This window comes from Blennius ocellaris (assembly GCF_963422515.1).
Source record: "Blennius ocellaris genome assembly, chromosome: 22".
In the NCBI taxonomy this organism is placed as follows: Eukaryota; Metazoa; Chordata; class Actinopteri; order Blenniiformes; family Blenniidae; genus Blennius; species Blennius ocellaris.
In genome coordinates this window covers 2,375,211-2,395,099 of record NC_137671.1, presented here as the reverse complement: position 1 = coordinate 2,395,099, position 19,889 = coordinate 2,375,211, and the positions used below count along the sequence as shown (strand labels likewise).

The following is a 19,889-nucleotide window of genomic DNA, read 5'->3' as shown; positions in this document are numbered from 1 at the left end:
CAGACAACCAAGCAACCAGCAACCAAACAACCAAGCAACCAGCAACCAGCAACCAGACAACCAACAACCAACAACCAGACAACCAAACAACTAACAACCAGACAACCAAGCAACCAGCAACCAAGCAATCTGCAACCAGACAACCAAGCAATCAGCAACCAGACAACAAATAAAGCAAAGAGACAAACAACCAACAAACAGAAAACCTACAACTAATCAACTAAACAACCAGACAACCAACAACAAATAAAGCAAACAGACACACAACCAACAATCAGTCAACCTACAACTAAACAACGAACAGAGTGAACAGACAGCAGCCACAGTGAAAGAGTGAGTCCTCACACCAACTTCACTGCCAGACTCACTCACTCACTCACTCCCTCACTCTCTCACTCTCTAACTCTCTCACTCACTCACTCACTCACTCACTCTCATGAGACGTGAACGAGAGAAGACAGAACAAAACTAGACGGAGGCTCAAAATGATGGACTAAAAAACAAAACAGGTAAAGCCAGACTCAAGGAGGAACAATAGAAGGAGTTTTACTAAACTAGACCACTGATGTCTTCACAGGTGGGGGCGTCCTGCAGCCAATAGAAATACTTGTTGTTCTAAGCCCCGCCCCTTCCACTGTGGGCCGTTTCCTCTGCAGCAACATCGGCCTCGTGTATCGACTGAGTGTGACACACACTCGTGTATCGGCTGAGCGGCCGGAGTGTGTGACACACACTGCAGCCCTACTGGCTGCTGGATGTGTCAATCACAATTAAGCCCCGCCTCCTCTGCTCCGCCGTGTTTCAGCATGTGGCATCGTTTCCTCATTTAATAAAACGACGACGCATCGACTCAGACCTGCTGCTTGAAAACGAACTGTTTTATCGCCATGTTGTTTTTCTGTTCTCACTTTGAGTGACAGGCTCAGGGTAATAGATTACTGACAGTAATAGATTACACAGTCATAGTCACATTTTCCAACTCAACACTCAGATTACAGACACACTGCCCTCATGAGGACGACTGACGCAGCCGCGCCGGATCACACACACACACACACACACACACACACACACACACACACACACACACACACACACACACACACACACACACACACACACACACACACACACACGGAAGATGACAGTGAGTGGGTGAGCAGCACTGAGAAACAGAGCAGCTGTATTTTAACGCTGCAGGATGAGATTATAGCTGTGAGGCGACAGGAATATTAAGTGAATCCTGCAGTAGCTCTGCTTTACTGCACACCACAAGCCATTACACACACACACACACACACACACACACACACACACACACACACACACACACACACACACACACACACACACACACACACACACAGAGTTGGGAAAAGAAAGCGATTAATGGTTAATGTGCTGTTTGCCGACTCAGCAGATTGTGTGTACACCGACCGTCGTCCATCATCTCACTCACACACACACACACACACACACACACACACACACACACACACACACACACACACACACACACACACACACACACACACACACACACACACACACACACACACACACACACACACACACACACACACACACACACACACACACACAGCACGTCTCTGTCGTCTCCCCTCTAACTTTCGACGTGAGACGATCCCTCTGTTCTTCGTCTCGCGGCTCGCTGCAGTGCGCGAAGCGGCGTCACTCCATCCTGCCACTCTCCGGACGACGGAGGAGAGGAGCGAGGATGGAGCGAGAAGAGTGCAGGGGGGCAACACACACACACACACACACACACACAAACACACACAAAGATGCATTTTTGCTGTGTTCGAGCATTTTCAAAAACGTTTGCTCCCGGCATCACCAGGATTAGTCTGGTAAACTGAGGTGAAGGTAGAAACCATGTAAATGAGCAGAGACGAGACGGTGGTGGACCAGAACCAGCAGAGGAAATAGGACAGGAAGTTGATGGGACAGGAAGTTGGTGGGACAGGAAGTTGATGGGACAGGAAGGTGATGGGACAGGAAGTTGATTGGACAGGAAGTTGATGGGACAGGAAGTTGATTGGACAGGAAGTTGATGGGACAGGAAGTTGATGGGGCAGGAAGGTGATGGGACAGGATGGTAAGGCTATTAAAAGGCTTATTGGGGTGAAAATTAAACATTTTGGGAACTTTACAGTCATTGTTCTGGGTAAGGGTCGCGTATGGCAAAATAAGTAAAAATATGAAAAATTGGGAAAGTGATGGAAATGTGTCAGAAATGATGGTAAGACTATAGTAAGGCTATTAAAAGGCTTATTGGGGTGAAAATGACAAAGTTTGGGAGAGTAATGGAAATTGTTCTGGAAAAAAAAACGTAAGGGTCGCGTATGGCAAAATAAGTAAAAATGTGAAAAATTGGGAAAGTGATGGAAATGGGTCCGAAATGATGTTAAGACTATAGTAAGGCTATTAAAAGGCTTATTGGGGTGACAATTTAACATTTTGGGAACTTTACAATCATTGGTCAAAAAAAAAAAAACCGTAAGGCAAACGCATGGCATAAAAGGCTTATTGGGGTGAAAATGACAAAGTTTGGGAGAGTAATGGAAATTGTTCTGGAAAAAAAAACGTAAGGGTTAAGGCTATTAAAAGGGGCAGGAAGGTGATGGGACAGGAAGTTGATGGGACAGGAAGTTGATGGGACAGGAAGTTGATGGGACAGGAAGTTGATGGGACAGGAAGTTGATGGGACAGGAAGGTGATGGGACAGGAAGTTGATGGGACAGGAAGTTGATGGGATGCTGGTTAGAACGATAAGAAGCAAAGACAGAAAATGAAAATGAGTTAAAGAGTTAAAACAAGAGAAAATCCATCCGAAGGCATCAGTCGTATATTTAAATGTATCAAACTGTGAATGAGGCGGAAGACGGTGTGACCGTGTTCAACCACGGAGCGGAAGTTAAAACGTGGCAGCCCCTCTCATCTAATCTCCATCAGACCTGCCGCTCGGTGATGGATTTTCTCTGGCAGCAGTGCCGCGGCCGAGCAGTAGGGGGCGCTTACAGATTTGCGGATGTTGATGCGGGGCTTGGGGATGGGCTTGCTGGGCTTGCTGTCGAAGCTCTCGGGCAGTGTGGACGAGCCGTGGCCGCTCTTCCTGGCCTGCAGGGCCAGCTGGTAGGCCACCTCGAAGGCCTGGCCCAGCGTCAGGATGATCTCGTAGGCCAGGTTCTGTCGGGGGGAGGAAGGAGACAGGCGTGAGGACACGGCGTGAGGACACGGCGTGACGGCGGCTGAGCGGCGGCCGGGAGGCTCGGTACTGACCACGTCGAAGGCGGTGAAGACGTGGCAGTAGTGGTGGCTGGACTTGAGGTCTTTGGTGATGTAGGCGAACGTGGACAGATCCTCGGGATCCTGAGCGGCGCAGGAGATGTTCCGGATCTCGTGCTCGGCGATGATGTTCTGCTGAGCGAGAGGAAAGAGGGCAGATGGAAAGATAAAGGGGTGTCGAGAGGGAAAGCTCTTCACAGAGAAGCCAAGGGGATTCATTCATCATCCTCAAAGCGTCGTCTGAGAAATTAAGAAAAATGAGGCGACGTCACCTCAACATGCACAGCAGGTTAAACACCTTACTCTGATTACTTTAGTAAGGCGGCAGAAATGGAGTACAACTGTATTTTGAACAGTAAAGGAGGAGGACGGGCTCGTCTCTGGCAGGATGCAGCCGTTTCTCACTCGTTCAGACGGTACCGTAGAAACGACGACAGACTGATGCAGGTTTGGTAAACTGAACACGGTGGGTCAGTGGTGACCAACATGGTGCCCAACATGGTGACCAACATGGTGACCAACATGGTGACCAACATGGTGAGGCAGGTTAGTTTCGCCCTACTGATGATGTGTTGTTGCACTAGTGACCCTCTACAGCAGGTTGTACCTTGTTGGTGGCGTCGATGAACTTCACTCCCTTGTAGGACACGGAGAGCACGATGGTCGGAACCTTCTTCATCTGTTCTGTCGACTTCTTGGAGTGTACGGTGGAGGACCAGGTGGAGGACCAGGTGGAGGACCAGGTGGAGGACCAGGTGGAGGACCAGGTGGAGGACCAGGTGGAGGACCAGGAGAGAAGGAGGAGAATGAGAATCAATCCAGTTGACTCAGTGTAGGACTTGAACCGTGGTGTTTTCTAGAGTCGAGGAGACAGTGTGACGGTGTCCCTCCAGTGAACTGGTGGGGGGCCCAGGAGGATCTTCACTGCCCACCAGCTCTTCCTGTTTCACTGGTCACCTGGTAACCTCTCAGGATCCCGACTTCTACCAGGGGCCGCCCTTCATCTTCACTACTGCTGCTGCTGGTACTGCTATTGCTACTTCTGCTGGTACTGCTATTGCTGCTGGTACTACTACTGCTGCTGGTACTGCTACTTCTGCTGGTACTGCCACTGCTACTGTTGCTACTGCTGATGGTACTGCTACTGCTGCTACTAGTACGTACTGCTACTGGCACTGCTCATGCTCCTGCTGCTACTGTTGCTAATCCACCAGTTATGATCAGGTAGAGGTGAAGAGCTGATGGAGGCAGCAGGACTCCACCACAGAGCATGAACCTGAACCTCCACCTGCAGGGAGGGAGGGGCTCGTCTCACTGGCGTTCATGTTGAAGATCCTTCCTATATATTGGTGTACATGTTGGTCTCTACCAGGAAACAGAGGAGCAGCAGTGTTTGTCTCATGAATATTAATGAGAATGCAGCAGCAGCAGCAGCAGCAGCAGCAGCAGAGTGACGGCTGGCAGAGTGAGAGAGTAGAAAAGAGGAAAAGAGCGATAGCAGGACAGAGATGACGGGTTAGAAATAAAGAGAGAGAAGAAGAAGGAGCAGGAGGAGTGTACAGGTGACCAGAGGTAAAAGGGGGATTGGGGGTATCGAACCAGCCAGACGAGGATATGAAGCCTAAATCCTCCTTAATCTGGTTCCGTGAGAAGAGATGGGGGGTGGGGGGGGGGGGGTGTGTTACGGTGAGATTTACCCTCATCTTGGCGCAGGCGTCTTGAGTGGACTCGGTCCCTCGCAGCTCTTTCACCAGCATGGAGCCCAGGTACTGTGGAAGAGACACGCTTTAATGAAGCACCTGGGCTGTAGAGGACACTTCGTCCTCTCCAGGGACTGCTTCAGGGGCCTCCAGCCAGGAGCTCCACGGGGCCCCGAGACGGGCCCACAAGAGCTCCACGGGGCCCCGAGACGGGCCCACAAGAGCTCCACGGGGTTCCGTGATGGTCCCACAAGAGCTCCACGGGGTTCCGTGATGGTCCCACAAGAGCTCCACGGGGTTCCGTGATGGTCCCACAAGAGCTCCACGGGACTCCATGACGGTCCCACAAGAGCTCCATGGGATTCCGTGATGGTCCCGCAGGAGCTCCACGGGATTCCGTGACGGTCCCACAAGAGCTCCACGGGGCCCCGTGACGGTCCCACAACATTGTGGCTCGGCGGAACAGGACTTTAAAAACATGTCTTTCAAATTAGACCCACTTTATTTTCTAGAAAACCTGGGCTCCTTTCCCAGCGTCGTCTTAATGGACGAATCCATGACACTCTTATTGTGTTTGTTGAAAACAGAGGAGCTGAAATTCATCAGGCCATAACGTGATAGAAACTAAGTTCACCAGACCCCTGTTACAGTCCGTCTCCTGGTTCCTGGACCAGACCACTGTTACAGTCCGTCTCCTGGTTCCTGGACCAGACCACGGTTACAGTCCGTCTCCTGGTTCCTGGACCAGACCACGGTTACAGTCCGTCTCCTGGTTCCTGGACCAGACCACTGTTACAGTCCGTCTCCTGGTTCCTGGACCAGACCCCTGTTACAGTCCGTCTCCTGGTTCCTGGACCAGACCACTGTTACAGTCCGTCTCCTGGTTCCTGGACCAGACCACTGTTACAGTCCGTGACTCAGTTGGTAGAGCGTTTGTCTCCCAAGCTTGCAGGTTTGATTCCCATCTCCACCTGTCCACATGCCGACGTGTCCTTATATCCTGTTTACTTTCTTTTTACTGCGTGTATAACTTGTTTACTGTGTTTATATCCTGTTTACTTTCTTTTTACTGCGTTTATATTCTGTTTACTGTGTTTATACCCTGTTTACTTTCTATTCACACTCTGTTTACTGTGTTTCAGGTAACGCGTTGTGACAGATGGTCTGGATCCGTCTGTTTCCTCTCGGACGATGACGTAACGTGGCAGGACATGATGAAGACGCCGCCTGTCAGAGAGACGTCTGGGGAGCCGTCAGCTCCGCTCGCAGGCTTGGTGAGGATGAGTGTGATGAAGAATGATGAAGGCTGCCAGCTGCTGCCCCTCGATGATAATAACATTCACTTGAGTAGGATTACTTTAGGGAGGCACAATGGTGAACAGCGCCACCTCAGGTTGAGTTGGGCTTTGCATTTGGAGTTTGCATGTTCTCTCTGTTGCATTAGTTTTTCAGCTTCACTAACAGCTTCACTAACAGCTTCACTAACAGCTTCACTAACAGCAGCTTCACTAACAGCTTCACTAACAGCAGCTTCACTAACAGCTTCACTAACAGCAGCTTCACTAACAGCTTCACTAAGCTTTACTTGCAGTAGCTTCACTAACAGTGTCACTAACAGCTTCACTAACAGCTTCACTAAGCTTTACAAGCAGCAGCTTCACTAACAGCTTCACTAACAGCTTCACTAAGCTTTACTTGCAGTAGCTTCACTAACAGTGTCACTAACAGCTTCACTAACAGCTTCACTAAGCTTTACAAGCAGCAGCTTCACTAACAGCTTCACTAACAGCTTCACTAAGCTTTACTTGCAGTAGCTTCACTAACAGTGTCACTAACAGCTTCACTAACAGCTTCACTAAGCTTTACAAGCAGCAGCTTCACTAACAGCTTCACTAACAGCTTCACTAAGCTTTACTTGCAGTAGCTTCACTAACAGTGTCACTAACAGCTTCACTAACAGCTTTACTAACAGTAGTTTCACTAACAGCTTTACTAACAGCTTCACTAACCGCTGCTTCAATAACAGCTTTACTAACAGTAGCTTCAATAGCAGCTTTACTAACAGTAGCTTCACTAACAGCTTCACTAACAGCTTCACTAACAGCTTCACTAACAGCTTTACTAACAGCTTCACTAACAGCTTCACTAACACTGAGGGACATGAGAGACACACTCTGGCCGTCCCGTCTGGACTCTGGGTCCCTCAGGTTTGATGAAGACGCTCTAATCACTGAGTTTAGCGGGACGCTGATGACAGAGCGTTTCTGCGCCTCGCAGCTCCTCTAATCCCCAAAGTGGCTCCTGAACGCAGCTTTGAGCCTCCGACATGTTCACAGCTTCTTTATCTCCGCGGATCGGCGCTGAGGCGGTGACCTCACTCCGTTCATCCACCTTTTAATCAGCCGTCGGTTCAATTCCAGAGGCAGAAACAACTCATTTCTCTGCACGATGACTTGTTTTCAGACGAGGCGCAGGCTTTGGGCCGGGGAGTCTGCAGCTTGGCAGACCACAGGGACGGCGCCTGGGCTTCCTAATACTTTCCCGTGGCTCCAGCTAACAACGTTAAGTCGCTGTTACAGGGCTGCTGGCAGTCGTCCTGGAAATTGAATTACACAAAACAAAAAAAAACAAAAAACAGCCGCTATCGTGTCGCTCGTCTCTGTGGCTGTTAGTGTCAAAGTACAAGGATCCAAGACTTTTATTACTTTGAAATACTATTCAAGGCAGCATGACGACTCTTCCTGCAGTTCAACGTATTTTTCATTTAAATGACTCAATATAAGAATTCCGTTTTCACTGCATTTAACTGCATTGTCAAGGAGAACGGGCGCCCGGTCGATTGGTTACCATGGAAACCAAAGGCCGACAAAATCATTGATCCACCACTGCTTCCCTCGTCTGTTTGTACACTGATGCTCATACAATTTCACCCCCCGACCTTTGACCTCCAACCACTGACCAGGGTGATGATGTCACTGCATCCTGTGGAATATCAGGGGAGAGGGAATTAAAACGGAACGTTTTGGAGTTTGCTTGACGTCGATCGGATTAAGACCGACCGCCTTATGACGAAAGCACCTTTTCGACCATTTTCGTGAGCTCGACCTTGACCTTTGGCCGATTCGCCTCCCAAAACGGAGTGAACACAAATCGACCCTGAGATTTTCACGCACTTACGGGTCAATAGTTTTTATGGCATGTTGGTAAAATTCGTACAAATAAATTAAATAAATGAACACAGGCAGACAAACACATAAATGTGAGTGTTAATGAGACTCAACACTGCCGCGCGGTGCACAACCTTGGTACTACTCCCATCTCACACGGTGTACCTTTAAGGAAATATACATTGTTCCAGAACGTGGACTAATATTCTTCTCGTGTCGTTACAACATGTTAAAGTCTGGGAATACAAACCTGCCACCATTGTATAGTTATTCTATATTTACTGGAAAATTCACCTGAAAGTACTACACTCCCAACGCAAGTTTGCCCGCGTCACTCGGGAGCGTATTTCCAGCGGTGCTCCGTGAGTAATACCGCCAGTAGTGCAGTATCGGTGGTAACACCTTCCAGGCTTTACGTAACAGGCAGAGTCTAAATTTACCGGAGCAAGCAGGAGTAATGAGAGCGTATTGACGGGGAGGTGAGGCTGAGGGCCACGGAGCCGCTCATCAACCCTCGCAGGCGTTTCGAGAGGAGGGTGTGGGGAGGGTGGGGAGGGTGTGGGGAGGGTGGGGAGGGTGGAGGGGGGGGACTCACGTAGGCTTCGTAGTCGCAGGACTGGAAGATGAGCTTCTCGGGGTGGTGCTGCCAGTACTGCACCGGCGTGGACGACGTGGCCTCGTTGGGCGGACGCAGCGTGATGGGCTCGCACCACTCGCCCGCCTGCAAGCACAACGCCGAGCGTGAGGATCAGCGAGGGGGGAGGACAGGAAGCAAACCGATGAACACTGATGAACTGTTCAGGCTCGCGAACAAACTGACGAAATGTTTCACACCTGACATTTGAAAGTTTCCTTCAACGTGAACTGAACTTGACTCCAAGTCAGGCGACGCTCTGAGGTAACTGGGAGGTAACTAAAAGTAACTAAGAGTATTCCTCTGACTTTACTGGAACCAGCAGAAGGTCAAAATGATTCAAACCGAAGCGGCAGAAGAATCCGTTTCAGTTATAAACCTTGAGTGAGAGCATTCATCAACCCCCCCCCCCCCCCCCCCCCCCCCACCCTCACCCCCCCTCACCATGCTGACTTGAGCCATCTGTCTCTCCAGCTTGGATCTCGGTACGTCTTCGAAGTAGTTGTCGTTGCTGCGCTGCCGGCGCCGGGCGTCGGCCTGCATGATGAGGTGCTGAACGTCCAGCGAGCCGCCCGGGACGCCCGCCGTGTACGCCGCCTGGCCGACGGAGGGGCTGAGCTGAGGGGGGGTCTGGTTTCCTCCGGGCTGCCGCCGCCAAGCAGCCGAGGTCGGAGGTCAGAGGTCGGAGAGGGTAGAAAGAAGAGCTTCACTCAATATTCCGTCACGTGAAGGACAGTCAAGTTCAGTATGCAGGGAGCCTCAGATCCCCCCCCCCCCCCGAAGCAGTAGCGTAGCCTCACCCGTAGAGAAATGGCCCGTGGAGGTTTTTGGGGCGTGTCTTCGTGCAGCCGGTCGCCCAGCGAGGCCAGAATCCTCTTCCTGTGTCCGATGAAGCTGATCTTCAACACCTGAGGAAAACACACATCCCAGCGGGTTTTTTTTTTTTACACTTTTTATTCACGGAATGTTTGCACTCGGGTCTCTGGTACAATCTCCACAGGAAGACAACCATGCGAAGGTTTTATTCTGCGAGTGCACGCTGAAATCCAAAATGACAAAAACTCTGTTGGCAGAGGAAGAATGCGAGTCTCAATCTCATTTGCATGATTCACAAACAGCATTTCTGGAGCGGAACAGTGGAAAAGCTTTGGGACGGATGATAACGGCATTACGTCTGTGTGTGTGCGTGTGTGTGTGTGTGTGTGTGTGTGTGTGTGTGTGTGTGTGTGTGTGTGTGTGAAGGTAGGAGATGATCAGCACCAGCGTGAGGCTGAGAATGAACCAGAGGAAGGACTTGAGAGACTCCAGGCTTCACTAATGAGAGCAGAGTGATAGAAACACATCACGTTGTTACTATCATCATTACGCCACCAACACCACTCCGACTGCAACTGCTTCCTTTGATTCAGATCAATATGATATTAATATCTCAGACGAATCCAAAAGAAATGGATTTATGATCTCAGAAATCTATGATGTCTGTCAAGCTAAACTCCACGACACTGGAATACTGATATCATCATTTAAACCAGGACTGACGGAAACAGACATTCCTGAATAAAGACTATTCCTCAATAGACTCATTTCTACAGAACTTATGACGGATTGAAGTGCAACGTCGCAGCAGTAATGTTAATCAGCGGTTTGATCGCAGCCAGGAGTAATATATTACAGTTATTATGGAAAACTCGGTCGCATCAAGACAACACACAGAAATCAGCTCAACTCAAAGGTCAGTGAACACTAGTACCATTTACTACACCATCATCTGCATCTGGAGAACATCACCATTTACTACACCATCATCTGCATACAGGAGAACATCACCATTTACTACACCATCATGTGCATACAGGAGAACATCACCATTTACTACACCATCATCTGCATAGAGGAGAACATCACCATTTACTACACCATCATCTGCATACAGGAGAACATCACCATTTACTACACCATCATCTGCATACAGGAGAACATCACCATTTACTACACCATCATCTGCATACAGGAGAACTTGAACAACACAACTCCATGTTTCCCCACTGTGTGAAGAAACCTGAGAACATGGAGCTCAAGTGGAAAGTCCCAGAAGCCGAGCTGGACTCCAACTGCTTTCTGAGAACCAGAACGTGCCGTGCGACACACACCAACACCACGTCACTCCTTACTGGGTCACGTTGGTTTTGCTTCCGTTCTGCAGAATAACGGTGTTAAATCAGTTTAAGCGTTTCCCTTCTCTGCCCGTCCAGATCACGCCTTTAAGACGCCACCCCCATTCCTCCAGAAGACGTCTTCAGGGAACCAGATGAGAGCTTCATGTACGTCTTTCCTGGACGCCACAGGAATGTCTGAACAAAACCTCTGGATGACGTGACACAATGAAAAACGTAAAAAACAAAAAACTGGCGACTGGACCTGGATTTGAACCCAAACCTCTGTCCTGACAGACCAGACTGCGATCCACTAGATCGCAGTCGACAATAACGGGAGGAATGTTGTCCATGTGTCCTCCTGCCATGGTGTTCCTGTTGGTGTGTCAAAATAAAAGATAATAAAATAAAAGTATAAGCTTTACCTCCAGTGTGCTTCTTTGACATTCCTCACCATAACTTCACAGTGATATTATGAGTGGCCATGTGTTTGCGTGTGTGCGGTTTCCATTGGATGTTCATGTGACGTCCACACAAGACGTCCATGCAATGTCCAGGAAGTGACAACGTCCATGTGTGACTGTCTCCTGGGCAGAGGGCGGTGATCTATTTTACGTCTGCGTGCACAAACCCCAACTATCAAAGCATTCCCCTGGACACTCAACGGAGCAGATATGCAAACAGCTCATATTTAATTCATCCGCCACGTCTAGAACCGTTCGATACGTCGTCCTGCGGGTTCATCTGCAAAGACGCTTTCGTATCTCGTTTCCTACCAACTAAATAAAGCCTCCGTTTGAGACGTTGTTGAAAAAACACAGACTGGCCAAGTCTTCTACTACTTTGCTATAGATTACGACTAAACACAACGGGGCTTCTGTTATTATGAAAAGTGACTTTCTCTAAATTCAGACTAGTTAAGTGACTGAAAATATGTCCTACAAAAGATTACCTTTTATAGGACATATTTAGTACATATATAGTACAGTATATATATAGTACAGTATTTTTACCGTATTTTCTGGACTATAATTTAGGTCGCGCTGGCGTACATTAAGAAAAACCTTAAAAAAACAAATATGTCAAGAATATTCAGTTACACAACAGTTTGACAGAGCAGAGGTCCTACCAACATCTACGTTGCTATTCTTTCACGAGGGTAAACATTTTAAATGTGTCTTACTTTACATAATGTTTACTTGAAATTCTGCTGCAGGTTTTTCTTTTTCTTGCTCCGTCATTCAGATACCGCAGTAATAAACGTCTTTCTTCTGGCGCTGGTGCCGGCTTTCTGCGGCCATACAGAGACATCTGGTGGTCACACGTGGTATACGTGCTATATTTTGGTATATAGGACACGTCTTATGATTCATATGAGCAGCGACAACATCACAGTGGGATTTATAGTCCCGACAATACGGTAAGACGTGACGAGTGTTTGAGGTGAATGAGGGTCATCGCTCATCCAGTTTTGGGAAATTAAGACTCTAAACAGTCACAATGAAATTATTATAGTTATTGTCAAAAAAAAAAAAAAAAAAATCCAGCAAGACACTGTCTTTGATGATCTTTTAAACGAGGGAGTTTTTACAGTAAGTGGAAGAGGTTATGAAATATTCAGCGTCCTGCCGTCTGCTGAGAGACGATGGCGTGACACGCTACTATTTTATGACACAGTCACACACCTCGAAGAGATGAGTATTTGTGTGTGTGTGTGTGTGTGTGTGTGTGTGTGTGTGTGTGTGTTACACGCTTGCCTTACGCAACAACATCTACTTCAAATACAGTACGAGCATCAACCTCAGCCTGAAGTTCACCTGTCGCCATGGCAACAGAGCGCTGCGGCAGCAGTCACCCACACACACACACACACACACACACACACACACACACACACACACACACACACACACACACACACACACACACACACACACACACACACACACACACACACACACACACACACACACACACTTAAACAGCTGTTTGGGCCTCAGGAAGAAGAAGATATTGTTCCTCCTGAATGGAGGACAGGTTGAATGCCACCCAGCCATTATTGGTAAAACACACTCGTACTCCCTCCGACTGAAGTTCCACTGCAACGTCGGAACATTTGCATTCAAATGATCTTGGCGGCGGCGGCTGCAGGCAGAGACTCGTCCACGGCTCCGGATCGCTGGACCTCGATGAGACATCGCTTGTCTTTCAGCCGCACGCCGACACATGGCTGCTCAGAGTACCGTACAGTACAGTATGGTACGGTACAGTACGGTAGGGTACAGTACTTTACAGTACAAGAGCAGAAGAGTGTTGAACGTTCACTCGGCCCTTGTATCTGAAGCACACGTTCATAAAACATGACATTACTGTAGATTTTCCACTTTCAGCCAGTGTTGCGCAAATGATTGCAAATGACAGCTTCATTACAGCCGCCAGAGGTTTGACTGACCGGGAATCAATATAACTCGTTTTTTGGAAAAGAAACTTGTGAATTTCTTTAAATTGTTTCTCACATTTGGGCTCCACCTCTTACTATAGCAGGCACATCCTTATGTTTGTAATTTCCAAATTTCTTCTCGTTTCTTTCGACGAGTCAAAGACAACAGAAGAATAGTTTGGACATTTGCAGCAACCATCTTCAGCGTTTCTCCACCCGGTTCTTTATTCTAGAGTCACTTTGCAACCAGACGATGTTTGATCTGTTAAGGCGGGTCGACTGGGTGACGATCGATCCTCTAATCCCCTCGGCACACATTGAACGGACTTCATTAACGGAGATCAGCTCCGTCAGTAGATCAGCTCCGTCAGTAGATCAGCTCCGTCAGTGGATCAGCTCTGTCAGTGGTGACTTTGGGGGTTAATTTGTACATTTCCTCATCATTTGTTGAGTTTCGTGGGTCAAAATTTGGGCTAACTTATGAATTTCAGGAGGCGCCTGGATCCCCTGACGTACGGAACACAACAGGGTTGTGGCCTTTTTCGGCAACGAGTCCCCGTCAAAGACGATTTAAAAGGGGTTTATCGGGAACTTACGTTTGAAAACGAGTTCAGAAACATTAAATACCCACGTAGAATTAAGACGAATTGAATCATCTGCTGCTGAATTATTGAGTTTCAGTAAAAGACTCCGAGCGAACGGCGTGAACCCTCTGACCTGGTTCTGCTGCTTCACAACCAGGTATTTAGAAAAGTGTGACAATGAGTGGAGGGAGAGCGTCTCATCCGGGACGGCCCAGATAAAAAGCCTCTCTGTGTGGAGGGGGGGGGGGGGGGGGGGGGGTTTGACTCGCTGGAGCGTAAAATCAACAGTCCGATGACTGTCTGTGCTCAAGCGGCACGTAGTTTTAATGAAGGGGGAGGAAAAGAGGCGAAGAGTCTCTCATTCTTCTCTCTGCGGTTTAATCATCCCAACTTTTCATGGCTTCATGTCCTCCGTCCGTCCCCCCCCCCCGTCCCGACCTCAGGTCCCCCCCCTCTCGTCTTCACGCGCCCCCGATATAACAACCGATTGATTCTCAGAAGAGACGAGGCTCCGCGGCTGATTGGTTCGCGGCCAGCGTCCGTCTTCCCCCTGCTTCCCGTCGATGCGACCAAATCACGTGTCCCGCTCCACAATGCGAGGTCACGACCCCCCCCCCCCCCCCCCCCCCCCCCCCCGCGGCCCCGGAGGCGCCGTCTCCTGGCAGGAACGGCCGCCTCGAGGTCTCGGGCTGCGGGCATCGATCTGGAAACGACTGGCGAGCGATTAAGAGGCTGGAGGTTATTCCTGGAAACGCCACGGTCAGATATCTGACCACCGAGCCACACCTGGAGACTCTGACCCCGATTTCCCCTCATCAACAGGGCAATTATCTCAATAATTGCGAGAAAAAAACAAAATGATTCCATCTTTTTGAATGAAGTTAACGGTTTTCTGAAAATATAAATGACCTGCTCAGTTTTCCGTCGCCTCTTGGAGCTTCTGCTCGGATTAAGAGGAACCAACAACCGGCGCATTTCGCAGAAAGACCGAGACAATCTCTTATTGTCATTAATTAAATTTTTTTTCAAAACTGTCAAAAGTGTAGAAAAACAAAGTTGATTTTATACAATACAAAATACAAATAAACGCTTGTAGAGGTGATCGTTTGTATTAAAGGAAACCTCATATGTGTGTTGTCACGTTTCTTTTTTGTCCTATAGGTGGCGGCAGCGAACTGCTCCAGATTGTTTTTTAACTGTTTTATTGGCGGTTCATCAGTGAAATACAGTTTTCAGCCTCTCGGTGTCGATGTGTCTGAAACATGAGCAGAGGACCTCCAGGCCTTGACACACTGACTTCAGCCACGCGGCTCACGTGATATTTTTACATCTCTTGAAGTCCAGCGGCTGACGAAGAGTCTAAATAACCTCCGGAGGATGAAAACGTGGCGTCACCAGGTCAAACATAGACGACGACCTTCCTGCCTTCACATGTCAGTGGCTTCAGATGAAAGGATTTTTATTCTGTTGTGGACAGCAGGAGCTCCTCCTCTCAGGAACAGGAGGGGCGGAGCTTCAGCAGGAGCTCCTCCTCTCAGGAATGGGAGGCGGAGCTTCAGCAGGAGCCCCGCCTCCTGTTCCTGAGAGGAGGAGCTCAGACCAATAGGATGAGTCTTCCTCTCTCTCTCGTTAGCCTATACTCTCTCGCTCTCTCTCTCTAGTCTATGTTCTCTCGCTCTCTCTCTCTAGTCTATACTCTCTCTCTCTAGCCTATACTCTCTCTCTCTCTCTCTCGCTCTAGTCTATACTCTCTCTCGCTAGCCTATACTCTCTCGCTCTCTCTCGTTCTAGTCTGTGCTCTCTCTCTAGCCTATACTCTCTCTCTCTCTCTCGCTCTAGTCGATGCTCTCTCGCTAGCCTATACTCTCTCTCTCTCTAGCCTATACTCTCTCTCTCTCTCTCTCTCGCTCTAGTCGATGCTCTCTCGCTAGCCTATACTCTCTCGCTCTCTCTCGCTCTAGTCTATGCTCTCTCACTCTCTCTCGCTCTAGTCGATGCTCTCTCTCTCTCTAGTCTATGCTCTCTCTTTCTCTTGCTCTCGTCTATGCGCTCTCTTGCTCTCTCTAGTCTATGCTCTCTCTCTCTCTGTCTCTCTCTAGTCTATGCTCTCTCTCTCTCGTCTATGCTCTCTCTCTTTCTAAAATGAAGATACAGAACTCATTAGTGTTCCTTGGACTGGTTGTGTTGTCATGGTTGTTGCTCTCTGTTCTTTCCTCTCTCTGTCCTCTAAACTCACACGGTTAGAAGAAGAACGTCTGAACCTTCTGGAAGTTTCTTCTGGTGAAACACTTTTCTCCTCTCCACTCAGCTTCAGTCCTTGTGTTTTTCTCCTCCTGCCACGTTGTACCTCACGCTACCATTAGCCACAATGCTACTTAGCTTAACCTACGGGTCATACCCAGGAAGTCACTATAGCGCCTTGTCCAGCGCTGTGAAACGTTCCTGTTGTTATTGTAACCTGGTTCATCCTTCGCTAAGAGGCGTTGCCAGGCAACCAACCGGAGGCGACTCCATGACGGCGCTCCAACCAAACGCTGCCATAAATACTCCGGATCAGGAGCATTTGGTTGAATTTGAATTGGAGCGGCGTTCGGATCCGGAGTCTGTCTGGAAACAGGCTGAGCTGAGCTGCGTGTTTATTCCCGTCGGGAGGAATAAATCCACCAGCTGACATCACGCTCAAGCTGCGCGCCGAGATCTGTCGCCTGCACGACGCCACGGGACCAGTATCCACCCCCCCGACCAATTACCGCTTGTTATCGACGGGCCTGGGCTGAGATCATGTGATCAGCTGGGAGAGGAACGGTGCTTCAGCCTAAACAGTTCTCCAACCCTCAACACTTCATCACAGTGTGTGTGTGTGTGTGTGTGTGTGTGTGTGTGTGTGTGTGTGTGTGTGTGTGTGTGTGTGTGTGTGCGTGTGTGATATATATATATATATCCTGAATGTGTATGAACAGGGGTTGCACTATGAGGAAACAGGACACCAATGGTTTCCTAGCAACCGAGGAGGGAGGGGGGGGTTACGAGCGATGTGTTAAAAATGATGTGAGAGTGACCAATGGGATGAGTCTTTTCATCGCTGAGACAACAGGTAGCCAATGAGAGCGCGGCGTTAATAAAGCTGCCTGCACAGAGACAAATGTATCTCCATTAATAGCAGCAGAACTGTAACTATGACTGGAAGCACAGGGCGCGTGTGTGTGTGCGTGTGCGTGTGCGTGTGCGTGTGCGTGTGCGTGTGTGTGTGTGTGTGTGTGTGTGTGCAAACACATCCAAGCGGTGCTGCAGGATTAAGACAGCAACAAGATCTGTGAAATCTGGTCTTCTACACCAGTGTTTTTCAGCCTTTTTTGAGCCAAGACACACTTTTCTCTTTGGAAAACTCTGGAGGCACACCACCACCACCTGGAAATGTTAAAATGTGAAACTCTGTAGCCTCTATTAACAATATAAAGTCGTTCTCATCAATGCTTTATCAACAGGAATCAAATAAATACAGAAAAAAGTATTTCCCAATGTCTTTTTTTAATAGTGACTCCCTCAGTGTGAAACCTGGATCTGATGGATGAAGAGCTGAGATCCTGGTTTTCAAAAACTTCTCCATCACTGTCACTGACACAGTACTTTGATACAAGATGGTAGCAGGAGGTGGAGATGAACCACACTGACGTCTGTCACTTTACATTTCACCGGCAAAGTTCTGTGCTGCCCTCTAGTGGCGAAGAGTATTGTTAGCGATCACGGAGTTGGTCGCTGCGGGGCATGATGGGAGTTCAGGTTATGTGTTGCCGGAGGTTGTTGGGGTTGTTGTGTGTGTTGATTTGTGCTTGTGTTGTGTTTTGTTCCTCGGTTCAGATTTTAATTATTTCGTCTAGTTTGGTTTGTTGGATGTTGGTGTGCAACCAGGAGTGAGAAATGTTTTGTGTGGAGTGTCGTCCTGTTATGAAGTTCCAGTTGCATGTGTTCATGTCAAAATAAAAGCCTCTGGTGATCAGCTGACACAAATGAATCTCCACTCAGAGCAATTCTTCCGTGGCGCTCGCCACAGTATTTATATATGATTACTCTGTACACTGCTCTCACAGCTGACAGTGGGGTTTTTTTTAGAAAAAATGTGAAATTGGATAATTTCCCACGGCACACCTGACTATATCTCGCGGAAACACCAGTGTGCCGCGGCACAGTGGTTGAAAAACACTGTTCTACATACACACATATAATATTATAATTTTCCTGGGTAAATAAATACTTCAGAGCCTGGAGATAGAACCAGTCTTCACACTGCAGAGAAGCTCTGAACACTGTGCTGGTGTGTATTTAGTGTGTATTTAGTGTGTATTTAGTGTGTACTACTATGAGGAAGTGTGTCCTAAGTTCCACTGGATGCCATGTTTGTTTCCTCCGAGGTTCATCTGGACGTCAGGAGAAGTTCTGGACCAGCAGCCAGGTTCAGTTCAGACCGAGAGCAACTGACCTGCTTCATGGCAACGCAACTCCTCAGCTGAGCAACTCAACATCTCAGCAGAGCAACTCTACAGAGCAACTCGACATCTCAGCAGAGCAACTCTACAGAGCAACTCAACATCTCAGCAGAGCAACTCAACACCTCAACAGAGCAACTCTACAGAGAAACTCGACATCTCAGCAGAGCAACTCTACAGAGCAACTCAACATCTCAGCAGAGCAACTCTACAGAGCAACTCAACATCTCAGCGGAGCAACTCTATAGAGCAACTCAACATCTCAGCGGAGCAACTCTGCAGAGCAAATCAACATCTCAACAGAGCAACTCAACACCTCATCAGAGCAACTCTACAGAGAAACGCAACATCTCAACAGAGCTACTCTACAGAGCAACTCAACACCTCAGTAGAGCAACTCTACAGAGCAACTCAACATCTCAGCAGAGCAACTCTACAGAGCAACTCAACACCTCAGCAGAGCAACACAACATCTCAGCAGAGCAACTCTACAGAGCAACTCAACACCTCAACAGAGCAACTCTACAGAGCAACTCAACATCTCAGCAGAGCAACTCTACAGAGCAACTCAACATCTCAGCAGAGCAACTCTACAGAGCAACTCAACATCTCAACAGAGCAACTCAACATCTCAGCAGAGCAACTCTACAGAGCAACTCAACATCTCAACAGAGCAACTCTACAGAGCAACTCAACACCTCAGCAGAGAAACTCTACAGAGCAACTCAACATCTCAAAAGAGCAACTCAACACCTCAGCAGAGCAACTCTACACCTCAGCAGAGCAACTGTACAGTGAAGACAAAGACAACTAAAGAAGAAGTGACATCAAAGTAAAAGCAGGAAGACGCTGCTCTATGATGCTGATTTATTGTTGACTGACGGGTTCAATCGTCGGTTTTTCTTTTGTTTTGACCAAAAGCTAAAATGACGTTTTGAGGCGTTGTCGTTGCCGCCCCGGTGTCCAGGCGGACGGTGGAGCTTCAGGTGAAGACGACGGCAGTTATCTGTCCACCAGCAGACATTGAAGTGTTCAACCATCCAGGATGGATTCTGATCTCCTGGCCGAAGATCTTATGGCGACGTTGACGTTTGATGGCTGCGAGATGTAAGTGAGACGCTCAGGCTGCTGGAGAAAACCCTCGTTTGTCACTGATCAGAGAGGCTCAAGTGGAAAAGTTGAAATGACGTGCATCAGAGCAGCAGGTTAAATACAGCTGAAGAGCCCGGCGGTGAGGATGTAACTAAAGATAGAGTATCCCCAAAGCCATACGCTCCCTCCCTGCCTGCGTCGAGGCCCTACCTGCTTCACACTTCAACCGCCTGCCTCAGTTCTTTCTGGGTCTGACGGCAGCTTCTGCAGTGTGGCTCTGCTCGGTCCACAGACAGGAAGTGCACGCCTTCAAAATAAAGCGAGGA

The 19,889-nt window shown here is 48.5% G+C and overlaps 1 protein-coding gene across 1 annotated transcript in view; it reads right to left on the bottom strand.

Moving 5' to 3' along the window:
* anks1b (ankyrin repeat and sterile alpha motif domain containing 1B) overlaps positions 1–19,889 on the bottom strand; it is a 132,672-nt gene that overhangs the window by 3,611 nt on the left and 109,172 nt on the right. Inside the window, 7 exon segments of the mRNA XM_080517898.1 lie at positions 3,043–3,210; positions 3,304–3,441; positions 3,917–4,003; positions 5,007–5,078; positions 8,772–8,897; positions 9,255–9,455; positions 9,611–9,718. Of these exon segments, the coding sequence (XP_080374024.1) occupies positions 3,043–3,210; positions 3,304–3,441; positions 3,917–4,003; positions 5,007–5,078; positions 8,772–8,897; positions 9,255–9,455; positions 9,611–9,718 (900 nt within the window).